At 41.2% G+C, this 19500-nt stretch overlaps 1 protein-coding gene across 2 annotated transcripts in view; it reads right to left on the bottom strand.

Moving 5' to 3' along the window:
• Positions 1-797: 797 nt before the first annotated feature.
• Positions 798-19500, bottom strand: part of LOC139331202 (ecto-NOX disulfide-thiol exchanger 2-like) — a 160337-nt gene continuing 141634 nt past the window's right edge. Inside the window, exons 11-15 of one of the 2 annotated variants that reach the window (XM_070962578.1) lie at positions 14018-14158; positions 8381-8437; positions 7072-7177; positions 4286-4371; positions 1214-1464 (exon numbers count right to left, since the gene is read on the bottom strand). In XM_070962578.1, coding sequence (XP_070818679.1) covers positions 1330-1464; positions 4286-4371; positions 7072-7177; positions 8381-8437; positions 14018-14158 — 525 coding nt within the window. In that variant the 3' untranslated portion in view covers positions 1214-1329. Of the gene's footprint in view, positions 1465-4285; positions 4372-7071; positions 7178-8380; positions 8438-14017; positions 14159-19500 lie in introns of both variants that reach the window. The other variant, XM_070962579.1, reaches the window with a different exon arrangement.

The raw sequence follows: 19500 nt of genomic DNA, 5'->3' as shown, positions 1-19500 counted from the left end.
AACAAAGTTAAGATCGGACAAACATGAACAGTTTTCACCACCTTAAGATGTCACATGATCTTCATCTGTTTCTTGCCATGAAACCAACAAACGCCGAAATTCATTTAACTGCCTTTGCTGTGCTCCAATTTGTTATTCCACCATTAATCCAACAACTACTTCATCAGCACTGCTTTCCTGGCATGTGTCAACTGTCTGTACCGAGTGCCTTGAATACATTTGCAGGAACAAAACAGCCAACTGTTTGTTTGAGCCCCCTGACAAACAAAAGGAAGCTCCTTTTCACATTGTGCTACAATGAAGCAGCGAACACAATTATCATCTGCGGCTACGTGCCTGAAAAAATAATCATGAGCGCCGCAGAAGAAAAGACTTTGTTGTCATTCACATTCAATAATTTGGAATTAAACTGCACAACAAAAACAGTCTGTCTTTGTAAAATGAGGCAGACCTGGAAGGCACCGTGTGAATGTCCTCTAATAGCTAATATGGATCCTTTTCTTGATTTATAATGATAAGAAAATCACTGGTATGACCGGAGTCAAATTACCAGATTAGAAACACTTCTGGCAAGAAATTCAACAACTGCGAAAAAACAAGTCTGTCCTCATTTTAGCATTTGCAGCTTCTCATTGATTACTCTCTCTGCTGTTCATTGTCAATTTAAGAAGCGACAGTGCAATTATGTGGCACCAAATAAGAGCATAATTCAACACTGAGAGATGTGAAAATGACTACAAATCGACCTGATGGCTGCATCCGTCTAGAGTGCACTGTTAATAGCCTGCACGGAAAGTAGAAGGAAATATAAGAATTTATTTTACATGATCGTACAAAATCAAGAACGAGGCAGAAAAAGGAAGCCGGAGAGTTTTGAGGTTGAAAGTAGACCCTGATGACCTTCCAGTGTAGCCCTTTAGTCCTGGTCTGAGAGCACGCTGAGCCAACTGTGGGCTCGAGTATAAAAATATAACCGGTCCCATGACTCTGCCGAGATTGGCGCTCTGAAGGGTTGAATCCCATGAGGGAAAAGAAAAGAGAGGTGAGAGTGAGAGTGGGAGATGACGCGGCTATCACCATAGAGATGCATCCACCTCTTGATCACCATAGAAATGCTGCCAATTAATTTGCCATCTCGAAAAGCTGTATGTTTATCACTCTGCCACCAACACAGAACACCTTCCTGATATGAGATCTGAGGATAATTTGTGCTCTTGCATGGTCAGATGGGGCGCAGTGCCTCCATTAGTTTGGGCTCCCTCCACATTTCCAGAGTTGCCTCCACGTGCCTGTGTGGCCTCGTCTACCTGTCGCGTCCCAGACGTGACTCTATGACGTGCTCTCGAGGCCCTGGAAGCCGCAGAAGTTCCAGCGTTTCTCCAGACTGGCTCCGACACCGCTCAGCTCCCGTCTGAAGGTGCAGGGCAGCCGAGAAAGAAGAGCCTCCACCTCGCCGGGGTCGATCTGCAGAAACGCGAACATAACACTGGCAAGAGTCAACTCCTCATGCACGCACATAAACAGACATTCTCCCACCTCCACTTTTCACACCTCTGCTCTTCATTTTCATTATGCTCACACTGTTCTCACACCTTCACTTAAACCTCATGAATCGGGCTAGGATCAACACAATATGAGCTACATGACAGGATTTATACCACCCGGTGGGCTGAGGAAGAATCACAAAGGCGAAGGTGACAGTGGAGACAGAAATCCACTGTAAGGGCTGCTGTAGACAACCCACAGTGTCTTGCATTAATAACTAGGTTGTTCAAGCCCGGTGCTGATGTCAGGATGCATTAAGGTCCATCATGGAGATAGGACAGTGTGTCATTACAGACAATGGAGCCGTGTGAGTGTGGAGTCGGCAGATAAGCAGAGAGGATTGGGCTTGTTGTTGAGGAGTCCAGCCAGCGGTATTGACAAAACTCTGTGGGCCGCTTGATGTGCACAGTCAGTGTTGAAACAACAGATACACAGGCAAACAGCTGCACAGAGACTTTAGCAAAAGCACACACACAGTCCTGTATAAAGCATGCCAAACACACACCTATACACATTTAAAGTGACAGTTTGACATTTTGGGAGATGCACTTAGTTCTTGCCTGTACGGTGAATATGACACACAAGCCAGGAGATGGTTAGCTTAGCTTAGCAACAACATGTTCTGCTCCCTAAAAATGAGTGGCAATGTTTCTGGTTAAATACCAGATATATTTAGAATCTATAACTCAAGTGATAATGATAACTTTCTAAGGGGGGGGTGGGGGGGTGGATGGTGATGACAAAGCTCAGCTCAGTTATAAACCAGCAATGAGCTCAAACATGAAGAGAAATCAGGCTGACTAACAGCCCAAATTTGCAGCAGCAGCAGCAGCAGACGGACACAGAACATGAATATATTTATCAATAAGTTACGCAAATGGGGACGTGTGATAAAATTAGATAACGGTAACTGCAACAGAACAGAGACAGAGAGGCTCTGGCAGTGCAAAGACAGACTTGCTGTATATTGAGGTTCTTACTGTAACAAAGTAGGAGCAGCTCAGGCCTAAAAGGTAGAGACAAACAAGATCTGGACCACAGGTAAGGTCAGCAGAAGAAAAAATACTGCAGGTGTAATGCAAAGCTAATATCTATATCTGTCTATGTTTATCTAAAAAAAAAACAAACTGTGGAACTATTCCTGTTTTGGGTGGAGAACAACAGGTTAGTGAAAAACATAAAGGTCAGCATTGCAGCACTGGGCTTGCATATTGCATGATTTTCTTTAAAAACTGGTGGAGGTGCAACATGCTCACATGACTGCTTGTCTTAAGAGTCCTTTAAAAACAACAGCCACAACAGCTCCTGGGCCTCTGTGTGTCATGCTAAAAAGGACACTGTGCATGCAGTGGAAGTCCAGATGAAACAAGATATAGCTTGAAATTTTCTATAACTTTGAGCAAAAGCCATTTTGGCCATTTGAAAGCACTTTTGCGATGGCCCCTAACCTCAGCACCTCAGTTTTCTGTCTGCTGTGTCAGGCTTCAATATCAGATAATTATGTAAAAATGACACCTATGGAGCATCAGTCAAGCTTTACTCCAAAGTACACAACTAACCTGGTGAAAGTAAGGATGAGCGTCACTGACTGTCTGAGCGCGCTTTACTGTTTTTAGTAGGGCTGTCAGTTTAACGCGTTAATTAGATTAATTAATTACGCTGCAAATTAACGCGCTATAAAAATTAACACAATTAATCATGAGTGGCAAGTCAATGCGCAAGCATTTTAAATTTGGCCCTTTGAGTGACCCGTAGGCTGCAGTGGCAGGTCGCATCCTACCTGCGCCACTAGTCAAAAGCAGGGTGACAACAGACATGGATGCGACACCGGAGAGCGAGGCAAGCCTACTTGGACCTTTGAACGGCAAGTTTATTTATAAAAAGAACAAAGACGGGACTATTAAGAAGAACACAGTGATTTGTACCTTGTGTAAAAAAGAATTTTCCTACTGTATCACCGTAGCAGATTATCATTTAAACGCTAAACATGTAGTTGCTGCTAGTGCCGCTAGTGCTACCGTGAGCTCACTCCGCCAACCCACACTTGCTGAGCAAAGCCACGACAGAAAAACTGACGACCTCAATCGCAAAGTGGGTTGCTGCTGATTGCAGGCCGATTTCAATCGTGGAAGACGAGGGCCTAAAAGAGGCGTTTCAGATAGCGTCATCTGACTCTAATTTCCAGCTACCGTCGAGAACTACAGTGATGAAAAGAATTCACCAGCTGTAATGTGAATGTTAGTGAATTGTAATGTCCTAGAATTCAAATTCTTTATTTGGGGACTTTTAGCAGATATGAGATTAAAATGCGATTAATTAGATTAATTAATTACAAATCCTGTAATTAATTAGATTAATTTTTTTAATCACCTGACAGCACTAGTTTTTAGCTTAAAGGCTGTTTGCTTATATACACCTCTGGTAAGTACAGGAACGAGTGTGGAGCAGTGCAGCTTTAAATTGACGTGTGTGTTCACCAACCTTTACTGAAATAAATAAAGGTAAATAAATAAATAAATCTCAGGGTAACTGATGGCTCTCGCCTGCACCTCAGGCTTCTTTGTGTGCCAGGAGACTAAAATGGCACAGCAGGACCCTGGCATACAGCAGGCCCATATGTTGGCCCTGCAGGGAAATTTAATCTATGTCAGTATGTCTCGGCTGTGTGTACGTGTATGTTTGTTTGTGTGTGTGTGTGTGTGTGTGTGTGTGTGTGTGTGTGTGTGTGTGTGCCTGTTACCTTGGAGTCCAAACGCTGCAGGTAGGAACAGATGTACTCGATGCTGGCTCCGAACGGGTGGACATTCAGGAAGGTTGAAATGATCCCTGAGGATAAACAAATAGGTCACGCAGACATGTTAATTAAACTGTCAAAATGTAAAGACTTACCCTGTCACTTTGCTCCAGCCTTTGAGTTTCTGTCACATGACAACATGACTTTTAACCACAATAGAATACTCAAGAAATCAGTTTGTGTTGCTCTAGTTCCCCTTGTCTGACTGAAGAACAAGCAAAGATGCATCAAGCAGCTCTTCTCAACACTGTGAAGAGCCTCTTGTATATTGTGGCTCCAGATTAGAGGGAGTGTTTGATGACGCTTTGATGCTGTTAGCTCTCATCAAAGCAGTCTACTATTGAAACTCTCCACAAGCTCAACCAAACCATCTGCTCTCGACTCTCTGCTGGGGCCAGGAGAGAAATAATCCTCCTCCTCATAGCACCATGAGGCAAGAAATCAGGTGAGCTTTGGGTGGTGGGTCTCGAGATGATCTAACCAGGACGAGGACAACAAGAGGATAAAAATAAATAAATAAAAAGTAGACTTCATGTCAACACAAACTGATGACCTACTTAAATAAAACATCACATTATATTGTTAACTGTGCCAAGTTCAAGGCACTATAATATTTCAGACAGTTATAATTATGAAGCTTTTTGTATCATATCATGTCCTTATGGCTTGGTTTCAGCATTCCCACATCAAGCTACCATTGAGGACATGATGGTTATATGCTTGATAGTATTTATTTAAAGTTGAAGGAGTTTGATGACATGAGGAGAAATTTATATGAAACGATCAAGTCAAATAAAAGTCGGGTCTCCAATAATAGCTGGGGGTAGACTAAAAAGAGCAAATAAAGGCCGGTCCCAAATAATGGCTTATAATAACTTTACCCAGGCAAATGGGAGCAGATCAAAACTTTGTCCTAAGATATGACCAGTTATATTTATCAAACAGAGGGAATTAGAAATATATTGTTACCTTCTGCTTTTGAGGTAAATAAAGGCCCTGCTCACTATTTCAGGAAATACAGTATAACACATGTAAAGCTGATTTTTTCAGGTAAAAAAGTTTCTCCACCAACTTACATTTGTCTACCAGTCAGTGTAGAATAGGCTGGGAAATAAAATGTATTTCTATGGTTAAACAAATAAATAAATTCTTTCAGTTTAAGTTCTTTTTTTTAATCTGTTTTCTCTTTTAATATTATGGACATTTTATAAAGTATGGTTGGCAGCCAGGCAAAAATCTGACCTCAGTGTTTCTAAAATTGTACATTTATACATATTATTATTATCTTGGTGTGTAAAATTATATTGTTACTGATGACAAGGTGCAAGAATCTTTAACCATGCTCCTTTTTCGCTGTAGCAAAGAGCAAGACTGGGCATGAATGGAGGACAAACACCATTGACTACCTAACTACCTGTAAGCCAATCACACAGCCACTCCGCTATAAGATGCAGGTACTGGAAGAACAGCAGAACTGGCCCCACATGGAAAGATTGAGAAGCTGCTATCATTTGATAAACTCCAGCACAATGTCTATTTCCTTTCTAATCCCTAACAAGATGCAGCAAGTTTTATCTTTCATGCTTTGAGCCAAAGGATGTCCTTGACAATTAACATGTGAAAATGCAGCGTGGCGGAAAACATCAAGCAGCAAAATAGGACAAGGCTTTGTTTACTTCTATAAATAATGTAGTTTATTATACACATGGGAGATAGATGTTGGCCATATTTTCCATTATCATAAAGTCACATTGTGTTATGTAATCTAATGAGTAAAGTGGGCTCTTTCTCTCCTCATATCTTCCTCCTCTCTCGCTCTGATGGCTATGTAATTATGCATAGTTATTACCTCAAAGCGACTGAAGCAAATCAGAAAAATCCAACTGTGGTAGAGGTGGTATTGGTAGCACATGTTGTGGTTGTGTTGTACAAGGGATGGAAAATAAAAACAAAGAATCGAACAACACATTACAATAAAATGCAATCCAGTTTAGCAGCCACATTATTAATTTTTAGCACTGTGTTATTGATCTCTTTATATTCGAAGGCGTTCCTGTTATTTTGTACGCCACCTGTTGGGGTTTTGGTGGCACAATGGCCTAATATTCACGGTATGTAAAGATTATTCACATATACTTATTATGCCTTCCACCTATAATGTTTACAATGTTAACTACATTAGTTTAGCATGTTAGCATGAAGAATTGAAATCTCATTACATATGCAGGTATTTGGTTTTAAACCAAAGTATTAGACAAAGTGAAATTTTGACCTGATGATGGCGCTAGAGGAAAATTCAGACAATTACCAAAGTCTTTATCATTCATTCTCTTGGCGCCATGAATATCTGCACCAAACGTCATGCCAATCCATCTGATAGCTGTTCAGCCTAGATCAAAGCAGTGGACCAACTGACAATCCCTACAGCCAAGCCGCTATCATGGGTAAAACTACTGACTGCACTTTGAATAAATGACAATGAAACAACAAAAATTGTGGTTTTCAAAGGCACCCTGCAGCATCTACCAGAGTTTAAAGTCTCAAACCAAGTGAAAAAAAATGTGAAACTGTCAGGATGTTCACAGAATGGCCAAAGCAACATGCCAATTTAAACTGTCCATGCATGCCTCTTAGATGTAATTTGTGTTTTATGCATCATATTGTGGAGGATTTCCATCACTGTCAAAAACTACATGGCTGTGCTGTAGTTGCATTGGTGCCACAGAGCTTACCGACTAGCAGTGCATCCCTCTCGGAGTGAACAGGACTGGGAGGATTTTTCTCTGGTAGTCCTTGCCTCTCCTGACTGCAGGACACCACAGATGATGCTGTGACGTCCTGAGGACACACACGGAAAAAACCCCCCAAAAACCTTTAGTGTCAAACTCCATAGATCACAAAACACAGTTGAAAGACCGAAATACTGCAGCACCTCTAACACTGATGGGAGTGATGAATCTAAATAGGGCTCTGGGTAGTAAGTGTGTCACATTTGAGGGTGTACATCAGTTTACATGGCAATGAAATTATTAATATGCATGCAAATGGACTGCACTGTAAGCAAATGCAAAAATAGAACATAAACACACAATATTCTAGATAAAAAGAAGGACAAGACAATGAGCGAAACATGAAGAAGCTAAAGGATGAAGCCAGCAGCAGGAGAACTGGTTTAAATCAAAGGGGCAAAACAAAATAAGAGAGAGAAAGTACCAACGACGCTGATGATCAAGTTATTGTTTACTTTCAGTCTGATACTGCGGCATTCACGATCTGCATTCTAGTGGTCATCAACAACTCTCAAAAAGTAGCCAAGAAGTCGATTAATCATAGGAGATATATCATATTTTTTCACCCAAAAACTCACTTCTGGTCAAAAAGGTCCCAGCATCACACACAACGCTTTTGTTGCCATGACTGGCAGATGCTTCACCCGCCTCCCCGATGAACTTGCGCATGATCATGAAATAAGATGTGCCATGATTGGCTGCGCAGTGTTAATGTCTCGTATGGCAGCTGTGACTTACCACTTACCACTTCCTTATTACTGCACCATGCTTAAACCACAGATAAACGATTAATCTATAATGATGCACAGAGTCGACTGGTGGTTTTGATAGTCGACTATTCTGTGAAGCAGCTACCTGATACACAGAAGTGAGGACGGTGTATGTGGCAGAAAAACACATCATGTGTGTCGGGGATGCAAGGTGGCCTAGTCTAATCAGGACACAGTGGCCTTGTCTTCCAGTTCTTGTCTGACGTGAGCGTGTGCATGTATGTATTTGAGTTCCTGTATATGTGTCTGTGTATGCTGCAGCACAGGTCCTTCATTTCCTAACCCAGTTGTGTCTGGGAGATTTATTCAAGTGACAAGTGCAGCCCCTGTGATGATTGGCCTGTAATGATACGTCATGTCAGTGGAAGAGTTAGGGAGGAGAGGAAAGGGGAAGAAAGAAGTAAAAAAAAACAAAAAAGGGGGAGACGACAAACATTTAGTGTATGGAGAGTATGAAGGGCTCAGGTTTTTCCCCCACTTACACTGACTTGATTAGCACTCTGTTCGCTCCCTCTGTCATCTCGCTTTAACGTCTCCAGCTAGACTCAATTAGAAAAATGAGAGGAAACGTCAATGAGAGACAAGTCACCCACTAATGCAATCAGACACACCAAAACTCACTCTCATCCCTGTCTGACTCTCTCATGCGCACACACTGACACATACGTATAAACATGAGCAGCAGCAGCATGAACAAAGGCCTGCTTCTGAGGGACTTTTCTATCCAAGTTTTGGAGACAAAGTCAGACAAAGAAAAGTCAAATAGTTTCTAGTCCCAGAATAGCAATCAAAGTAATTGATCCTCTGCTCTGCAGTTCTCAAGGAAAGTCACATATGACCTCAAACAATACCTTAAATACATTAGAGTAGAAAATGCTGTTTAAGATGGCACCCTGACATACTGTTTAAAATGATTACAGCAGCTTCTCTTTCATGGCTTAAGGCGGCGATAACATGACAACAGGGCTGACAGGTGTATGATGAAAGATGACATCTCGAGAGCGGATTTAGGAGACTGTGGGACTGATATGGTGGCTACATTATTAAACAGATCCACAGCATTAGGAAATAATGCAGCGCTGACAGCAACAATCCTGGATGAATTCACACAGTGAATGAATGTTTTCATGGTTTGATATGTAATCTACCATCCAATGTAAACACTGAACTATCCTGTCACATTGTATGAGACGAGCTGAGGCCCCATACGATGTGTTAACATTCCATATGTCTTCGGGCATGGACATTTGCTCAGTGTATTTCTCCACCCATTATGTGCAAAGATGAAACTGCCTGTTAGTTTCTTTGTGCTTGTTGGATAGAATTAATTCGATGAGATGATGAAATAGGTGTCAGTGAAGAAATGCTCACATGTCGGGAACAACTGCCCTGGATTTTAACACAATTTAACCCCTTCCTATCCCTGTAAAATGAGCCTAAAACGCCTAACCAAGGCATACCAAAAATAAATCACTTTTTCCTGATTGATGTCTGCAGACTACATCTGGGACTTATTAGTTGAAAAACACAATGGAACCACAGCATGAAGCCCTACCCTAGTCCAAAATTGATAACAATAGAAGGAAATGAATATTTTAAAGGTTTCTCTAATGGTTTGTCTAGAAAAAAAAGGCAATTTACAATATTTATCGAGATAAATATCTATATTTCCATTCAGGCCATCGTACATATACTCACACTTAAGAGGTACTAATCATTTTAAACCCTGTGTAATATCCCCATTTGTACTGAATTCCTCGTCTTGGCTCTAAATTAATCACTGAAGCAGCATATCCTTGTTTTTGCAGTATTTGAATACTTCAGCTGCCCCACTCATTTTAATTTAATTGATAACTTGATGATTTTATGTAGGTTCATCCCAATGAGTTTCCATTTTCAAACTCTATTTATGAGCACTTACTTTAATCACACTCCTTGTTGGTGGTGACAGACTCTTAATCGTTGGACCTCTGTTAAGAGGGGACACATCTTCAAAGACTTCATCCTTCTTCGGGTCATTTCCAATGGCTGAGACCGATCAGGAGGAGGGGAACTTGTAAACCTTTGCAGTGGCTGTGGCTAAGTCGAGAGGGCTGTGGTCCAATTCACTGGGCTTGTGCTGTATGTTGGGGCTGACTGGAGAGGGATGGTTGTGGGCAATGCATAGCTTGGGTAATGCAACACGTTGAAGGAGTGGTTGTGTGTGCTGTACATGTGTCATGGTGGTTCTTGTACTTGCCGGGGAAAGAGGGGTGGGGGAGCGTGATGAAGCTGTGGTTCGACAAGCTGCAGCTGAAGCACAACATACTGCTCTTGCCTCTGTTGACCAATGCTGCTCATGTTGCTACTTGTTGGTCTCACAGTGACAAAGGGCTCATGGCAGTTTCCAAGGGAAAGGGAATTTAAACAAGTACCAACATGTCACTGCATTATTTAGACTTTGAGGTCAGTCACAGCTAATGATCTATAGCTTAAAGTGCTGTAAGTTTGTTGGCAGCTACATCCCTGCGTCTGATCACCTGGTGAACTGACCTGTGGTCCATCTTTGTTACAGCTACTGACAGGGCTCGCAAAGATCAGTCAATGGATGCAATGTTTAACAAATATGAAGTTTCGGAGCTGTGTTTAGCACCCAGAGCGCCGACAGAATAATGATGCACGAAATGTCATTGTTTGCAGTAATGTGAAAACCCCTGAAATCCAGAGGGAGGACATTGGTGTGTTCTCCAGTGACATAAACAGCGTGTAGTCGTACAGCTGTCTCATGGGATTGTCCAGAAATAGCTGGACAAAAGGAGCTGTCATCTCCTTAATGTCACCTGAGGACAATATGCTCACTGAGGTCCAGATGATGAAGTAACTCTGCTGCTGTACAGCCCTGCTTATATGGAGAAATAATCCTCCAGAGATCAGGACAAAGTGAAAAGAAATCTTCCCCAGCGAAGAACTACAGAAGCTGAACCAGAATCTACTGTCCCTGCGAAACCATCTTATCCTCTTTAACTCTAGTCTATCACCGACATACCGTGATAAGTAATAGAGATATTGGTAATGCTTTACTTCACATGTCGATAATTTCTGAATAAAGTTCTTATAATTTCCAAGAGATGCAGGTTGATGACAAATAAATAAACTGAACCCCAAGCAGTTTCAATTTTGCTCTCATTTTTGGCTTGTTTTTTACTGCAGTATATAAGTCCTACACCTCGAGGCAAAAAGTGTGGCAAAAAGAATGGAGAACTCAAAAATGTCTTTTGTGTAATAAAGCACTTGTTATACCCTAAATCATGATAAGTTGTGTTTCTTTGATTATTTATTTGACAGACAACCATCACTCTATGTAAATATGATGTGGACAATGGGGAAAATAGTCTTAAAAAAAGACCATTGTGAAGCACGTACACATCCATTTATTATAATGTAATGGAAAGTTGTCAATAAGCAGTCTGTTGAATTGTTTACCTGCCTTCATTGACTATTTTAGCACTGACACACATCGTTCTTTCAAGGAAACCTCCAGAAAAAATTATTAGAAAATCGGGGACTGGTAAAATAAAGTGTTACCAAAATACTGCTTTGTTGATGAACAAAAGAGGAATACAGTTGTGTGTAGGAGGCATTAATTAATCTATAATAGTTATGAATGAATCTCTAATCACCACGGCGGGCCAGGAGATCCATAGTAGGAGGAAAATGGTGGCAACAAAAAGCTGAGTGGAGCTAGAGTGTAAGAGCTCTACAAACCCATCCCACTAAACTGCTCACACACATGGCAGGCGTGGTGGCCATTGTGGTCGGTCTGCAGAGGACCGAGGTGTCGTGGACTGTGAGGCCTGTGAGGGCCGGGCACACAGAAAAGAGAAATTCACACCATTCAAATATCTGCAGCTGAGCGAGCTCCCATCAGCTCACAGCAAACCAACTCGAACAGCTCTGAGGATCAAAAAGATGACCTGAGAGCAGAAAGCAAGCCGCCAGAGTCATCAGACACCACTTGACGGGACCATTTCAGTATTATCATTATCCAATTACATAGCTGATTGAACCTGAAGCTCATTCTCATGTCAGCTCTATTCCCTGTAACCATGCTGAACCACGGTAGGCCAGCCTGAAATGGAAACGCAAGAGGCAGCGGAGCATACCTGCACTCAAATAAGATCTTTGTTGTATTTCAATGGGTGACCTGCAATGACATGACATCTTTGTAGTATTTTCTGAAAAATGTGCATACCTCTTATGGAGAAGAAAAGCAGTGAATTTCAGTACTTTAAGACGCAGTTTGATCTCGCCTGCCTAAAAGTCAAGCACAGTTCTTTCACAGCACACAGTAGCAAATGGCTTCACATGCAGACAAACTGTCCTTGTCATCTTTTCTCCTGTCAGCCTGAGAGCAGCCTCATTAGAGCTGTTTACTTATGTCCCTCACTCAAGGACACCTTGAGGAGATCACACTCTTTATGTCCCATTCAAGTTTCTAAAGCACTTACTCACGACTCCCAGTAAGCAGGAAGAACACGGTTTATCCCATCTCTTATTTTATGATGTACTTTTATTTTTGTGATGTACTTTATGGTCAACATGCAGCATTACAAGAATGAAATGGGAGACACGGCAGAGACGGCAATGAGCATAGGGAGGTAATTTTCCCAAGATATGATATATAATATCACATTTTCTGCTTCAGAGCTACATACAGTAAAATAAATCTCATTTGGGTGCAAAAGTTCCTTCAAGGATTTTATGTGCCCTCAGACACCTTTTAGCACACAGGGAACAGCTTCATGCTGTATCTTGATTTGTGTCTGACACAGGGAAAAAAATCTCACTGTGCAAACTATAAGCAGTTGAAATTTCTCTTAACGTACATTATGGTTTCTATCATTTCTGCATTAAAATGTCTAAAAACGACTAGATTCATGCTATATATTGTTGAGTTGTGTACTTATATTATGATAAAAATCTGTAATTTTATTCAAGGTAAAGGTGCATTTCACTGCGTTGCTTGTCCACGGCATCATATCCTCCTTATCCTTATATTTGTTGGCTAACTAGCTAGCCACTCACTCACATAGTTTTTTTTTATTGTTTGTATTGCTCACTTGTGTTGGAACACGATTAGTCATTTTCATCTGCAGTGGTGGTTGTTGAACAATGAAGACTCCCACGATCCCTCGCTGCTTCACAATGTCATCCAACAGCATCTCTTGTTATTGTATTGATTGAGAGACCCGTAGTGGCAGAAATGGCATGCTGTGTGTTTACAGGTAATTTCCTTTTAACATTCACTCGTGTTAGTTTATAATCCTTTCATGAAATCAAATTTCCCTGATCCTGGTAACCAGGTTATTTGTTGACATGAAGATATAGGTTTATTGGAGAAAGCCGATTGTAACCCTGAAAGGCTTCAATCATTCAACAATGCGTCTGCAGCGGTCATGACATGATGGAAAAAGGCAGATCGTTTTCTGGCTGCACTGCAAACAGATAGACCAGCTGCTCGTCTGTTGCATTTCTCACAAAGCAGCTTCTCAAACAGTGTTTGCTGCCTGCAGTATTCAACCACACCACAATTATGACTTCATATGCAACCTTTGACATTCGCCTGTTCCTTTATCGTCTACCCTGAATCTCAAATTATCTGTTACATTACACTGACCTGGTCTTTTTGGTACTTCACATGATCTGTCTTCTTCAATTCTAAATTTGTAAAGTCACGGTGAACACCAAAGATCTTCACTACTTGTTCATTATAAGTGCAAACTTCCATCTTTTATTTGCTCTGTGGAGTTGATTCAGGGACAAATCATTAGACACCACTTTAAATGGCCAAGAATCTTCTCTAAAATGCAGGCAGTGGTGTGTTGAATCATTTTCCCAATATGCAATATTCGTCATGCACTGAAACTCATTATGAAGTAATTTCTTTCTAACTAGACCACAAATGAGGCACTTTTTTTTTTAAAGAGTCAGTATTTCCATTTAAACACACACACAAGAGCAAGAACACAACATTTTTCCTTGACTCTGGATGTGTGTGTGTGTGTGTGTGTGTGTGTGTGTGTGTGTGTGTGTGTGTGTGTGTGTGTGTGTGTGTGTGTGTGTGTGTGTGTTCTTCTGACCTGCTGTGTGCGTGTGGTCTGCAGGTTGTGCAGTCCTGCCTTGAGGTTATGGATTTGGTTCTTCAGCTGCTGTTTGTCTTCTATACTCCTCTCAAGCTCTACGTCTCGCTCCTTCATCTCGTCCCTCATTCTCAGCAGTTGCTAAACATGAAGAAAAAGAAAAAGAAGAGCAGTTAGTGATTAATGTTTATGCTAACCATGTTTAGACTGTTTAGATGCAGGGAGACCTTAACTCTGGTGAATCAAAAGGTAAAATTCGTGCTGGGAAAAGTTGAGAACATGGACTTCCTCATGAGCTTCTTCTCTTAATGTGATGCTGAACAATTCACCAGTTACAGTGGTGCTACGCAGTGTGTGTCAAGTGAGGTGAAAAATGAGCAGTGGTCTGCAGACAGGGAGTGATTCAGCTGGTCAGTAAGGCAGACCTGCACGTAATGAGCTCCTCTGCATATCTGCAGCCTCATTCATACAGAGTATTAAAAATATGTTTCCTGCATATTCTATCGAGATAATGAATGATGCAATTACATCCTAATATTTTTACATTATGCATTGTTATGGCCGGTGCTCTGTCTGAATCCCGTTTCATTTTTGGAATATGCTTGGCGTTACAGGTGAGAAGACAGGTGGCTGGAAAATACCACAAATCTCATAATCACATGTGGCACTATGACGGTGCCGAGGTGAAGAACTGGCTATGCCGAAATCATGGTGTAATTACTGGGCTTGAAAAAGGCAAAGCAAAGAGAGTTAGGTCACACACTCAGGCAGCTTCAAAGTGCATTGCGTATATTAAAATACAGGCGGGTTGTTGCTGAAGATCAATACAAAGTCTTAATGAATCCAAGTTGTAGAACTATCAGCCAACGTGTGCAAACAACTGTTAGCTAATCAACCAATTTATACAGAATATATTACTGTGCATGCTAATATGATATGTGAACAGGATGACTGTGATGGTTTGCTGAATAAGACTGATTGCTGGCTAACAAGCAGAGACCTGAACTCTGATGAAATAAATCAATTATGAACTTACAGGAAGCCTCGGATTAACTCGCTCTGTTCTGTTTGGAAATCTTATCAGGAGAAGGAAAACACTGCACTCTGCATGATAATGTAACAGCACATGTTGTAATTGGGATAACTGAACCAGGTCCTGTACAGCAGGTGACTCTTTCTCCAGCTCCCCATCATGATGCAGACAGAATTCAGGTAACAACAAATGCATCCTGATACAAATATAAAGCCCATCAACTGAGGTCATGATCCAGACGACATATTAATATTAAAATAGATTGTATCTGCACTGCCTCATATCTAATGGGAGGATATTATCTCAATAAGGACAACCCTCTACATAAACTACAGTTACATCTGGCTGCCTGAGGTCATATCATAATGCAAACAAACATCAAATTGAGTACATTAATGTCTGTTAGAGGAAATGCATCACAGAGAAGCTTGAGGACTGATAAATGGGATGTAATGGTGTAAGCCTTGTCTAAAGAGGTTATTATTTAACACATTATTAGATGTAAGCCCAAAAGCAGAAAATTAATTTCGAGGCTTGACTCAAAACACTGAAATCAGAACAGGGACTGCAGAACTGGTGCACAATTTGTTATAATTTAGACTTGGTGCTGAATAGACTATTGGCAAGCACCAGAGGCGAATCTCCGCACGCACTTCGTGGCCCTCAGAGACTGAACCTTGTCACAGTGATAAACAGAAGACTGTGGATGAACTGTGCGGCTCCCTCGTGTAAACGTGTATGTGGGAATGTGTAGCATCGTGAAAAAGCAGATGTGCTCAGCCAACCTTTCATCAGTAAATGTGCTCTTAAAATGTTTGAGCTTTTGGCACAGTTTGACTTAAGGAAAATGTGGTTGGCGAGATTTTGTAATTATGAGAAAAACGCTTTTCATCACACGGATATGTTTTGAATGTAAACCTTCCTCGGCTTGTCATTACACAGCAGTAAACCACTGTGACATGTATGTTATGTTATGTATAAAAAAAGGCTCCAATAAAGAGAAGTCCCTGAGCTCATGTATTAATCTCCTTCATACAATCATGAGCTCACAAAGTGGTTGAACCTTGCTCCATCCTCGCCTGTGAACGACTGAGCCTTTCCAGGAGAGAAAAAACTAAGTGCTCAAATTATTAAAAGTTAGCATAATTAAGCGCTGCTGACACGTTTCACAAAGGTGATTAGAATGCACTTTGTCAAATGAGATGGAGGATGAGGAGAGCTTCGCCGCCTTGAAAACAATATTTTATCTTCGCTTAAGAAAGAGCAAATGCAAGCTGGGGCTATTTGGCAACACAGCAGGTGATCAGAAAAGTGGACTGCCGCCCGAGGAAGTGTTTTCTTCTTTCAATTGGATTACTAAATGTTCCTGAGGGTAATATTCCATTAAACATGGCTTAAAGCTGTGGCTCTCAATGCTGGTCCTCAGGACACAAAGACTTGCTGCTTTTTTCATTTTAGCCATTTAGAGGGTAACTTCTGTCTAAATGCCAGACTCTACTGTTCAATCAAACAACAACAAATTGATTCGCACCCTGGCCCCTCCACAAACACGAGCCTGCAGCTACCGAACGCTGGATCAGATTAGAGTGTAACAAGCCTTACTGTAAGTAAACGCTGCACATTAGCTGCAATCCACAATTTTCCTCAAATCCAACGACAGTAAAGAAACTGAAAATGTCACTGAATGATCAGGTGACACAATGGTAGGTGTGAAGCTGAATGACAAACACACACCTTGCATTGCAAAGATGAATATAACAACAAAATACTGTACTAATTCAGCAACATTTCAGATCTCATCTTAAAATTATATGGGTCTAAAGGGTAAATATACCTATAAAGCAGTGGGTTAGTGTATAATGATGACAGAGAAAATAACATCTAAAGAGGCAAAATCAAACAGCTAACTATTGTTTTCATTATCAGTGAATCTGATGATTATTTTCTCAATTAATAAATGCATTGTTTGTCTCAAAACCTGGCAGAAAAAAAGTGAGAAACGCTCATTACAGTTTCCCGGAGCCCAAGGCATCTTCGGCTCCGGGCTCAATGTCTTGTTTCGTCTACAAACAAAAGAATTTCTTAGCACAAACACACAATGTGACAATGAAAAGCAACATTTTACACAGTTACAAAAGGATGAAATTTTTCTTGAAAAATCTGAACTGCTGGAAATATAATTACAAAGCAACAGCCTCCTACACGACCAGCATTACAGCCCCTACACAGTCAATGTCCACCCACACAGATGTTTTCACTTAATATACCCTTTAAATGCACCTAGAAGCAGCCAGTTTCATTGCCTTATGTAACTCTGAGTGGCCATAACCCTGATCCCTGACATCTCTGAGGCACAATTTGACAACTGCTGTAAGTGCCTGCAAAGGGAACACTTTTTCCAGGTTAATTTTCACTAACAAATACTGTAGATCCCCCCTGTTGCTGAGCAGAAAGCCTCCACAGGTCATTTATTCTTTGTGTGCTTTTATAGCACATTTTGCAGTGTCGTCGCTAGCACTGTCCCGATTAATTGACCTAATCGATTACGTAAATACGTTTGCAATTTACGCAAACATGCTTTACATTCAACAACCAAATGGCAGAGTCTCGACATTCGTCTCGGATGGAGAAGAAGGCAGAAGTGAATAATAAGAATAAGTACGTTTTGCAACATTGACAGTAATGTGCGTTAACATAATGTTATCACACCGTTGTTTCAATTTAACCTATTAACAGTATTTCAGCTTTGTACATTATGTAGCGGAGCTGATACGTTTCACTCTAGTCAAACTGTGTAGGTACTTTTACTGGCTCCACTGCTTTATGTATCCATAGATATAAACACGTGTTATCTATTTTTGTATGTACTCCGTCGCTGCTCCAGTGAGCTCTCTGTAGCAGCAGAGACCCCGGACACAGCACAGTATGCCAGATCCTATTTAAATGGGGGTGAGGATGATGTCCTGCCCCTGCTTAAAAAAACATCCAAGAGGAAACACTGGTCTGCTTAGTATAGCCTGTGACTGTACTAATAAATAAAATGTGCCTTTGCAAAATCCATCCATTCATCCATTTTCTATGCCGCTTATCCCTTTCGGGGTTGCGGGGGGGCCGGAGCCTATCTCGGCTGTCAACGGGCGGGAGGCGGGGTACACCCTGGACCGGTCGCCAGCCGATCGCAGGGCACATACACACAACCATTCACACTCACACTCACACCTAGGGGCAATTTAGAGTCACCAGTTAACCTAATGAGCATGTTTTTGGTCTGTGGGAGGAAGCCAGAGTACCCAGTAGAACCCACGCATGCACGGGAAGAACATGCAAACTTCACACAGAAAGGCCCGACCCGGGAATCGAACCTGCGACCTTCTTGCTGTGAGGCACGCGCACTACCTGCTGCTCCACCGTGGAGCCCTTTTCAAAATCATTGTCCTAATATTTCAATGTGCGCCCTGCTTTATGTGTCTATTTTTCAGGTTAAGGCAAACTGATGTGGCACAGTTTTTCCCCTCCAAAGAAAAAAAAGATTATGAAGAGGGATGCACACCAGAAAGAGCATCTGTGCTCACACAAAGTATCCTTAACATGAACATAAACAAAGTTTTTTTTGCTTTTCAATACTTGAAACTTTGTTGAGTTTGCAAATATAAATGAATAAATTAAGAATTTAAATAAGAGAAGTGTTTAGAAGCTTTCTTGTAATTTAATAATTGGCAAACCAAAAAATAATCGCTAGATTAGGCAAAAAATTAATCGCTTGACTAATCGATTAATTGAAGAAATAATCAATAGATTAATCGATAGAAAAATAATCATTTAGGACAGCTCTAGTCGTAGCCCTGACGTTGACCTGCAGTTTCCAAGAGCAGTCTGATCTGATCTTTGATTGAATCATTGATTATGGTCAGCTGTGATCACCCAGAGCCTCTATGATTTACTCTAAAACATCCCTCTGCTCCCCATGAGTTCACAGTGTCATTTACAGCTGCTTTAACAGCAATTCAAATTGAACTCGTGCTGATTGGAGCCACGCAGAAACCGGCTGAGGTCTGTTGTCATGCCCTGTCAAAGCACCTCCTGCATGACTATGATGGGGCTTTTGTTTTGCTTTCCTGATAAGTGAATAATTTCCAAGTACGACTGAGACAGGATAATTTCACCTGCTTTCATGGCAAATCAACTTGTTTCAGGAGTCTTTTGGAATCAAGTGACAGCGTGATTGTCGAGCGACGTCTTATTATTCTGGTAGCAAGAGAAATCCGAAAAGGGGAAATGATAGAGGGAAAACAAATGGTGTTTTCTGCTTGCTTTGGAGGGAAAAACAGACTCAGACGCAGCACTAAACGGCTTGTTCAGGTGGATATTCTCTGCAAGGTAGAGGTTATGACTGTATTGACTTTGACATTTATTCTATTTGGTTTCATATTGACGAAGAACACAGTGCTCA

The sequence above is a fragment of the Chaetodon trifascialis genome, chromosome 5 (assembly GCF_039877785.1).
Source record: "Chaetodon trifascialis isolate fChaTrf1 chromosome 5, fChaTrf1.hap1, whole genome shotgun sequence".
Taxonomy (NCBI): domain Eukaryota; kingdom Metazoa; phylum Chordata; class Actinopteri; order Chaetodontiformes; family Chaetodontidae; genus Chaetodon; species Chaetodon trifascialis.
This window is presented reverse-complemented; position numbering and strand designations above follow the sequence as displayed.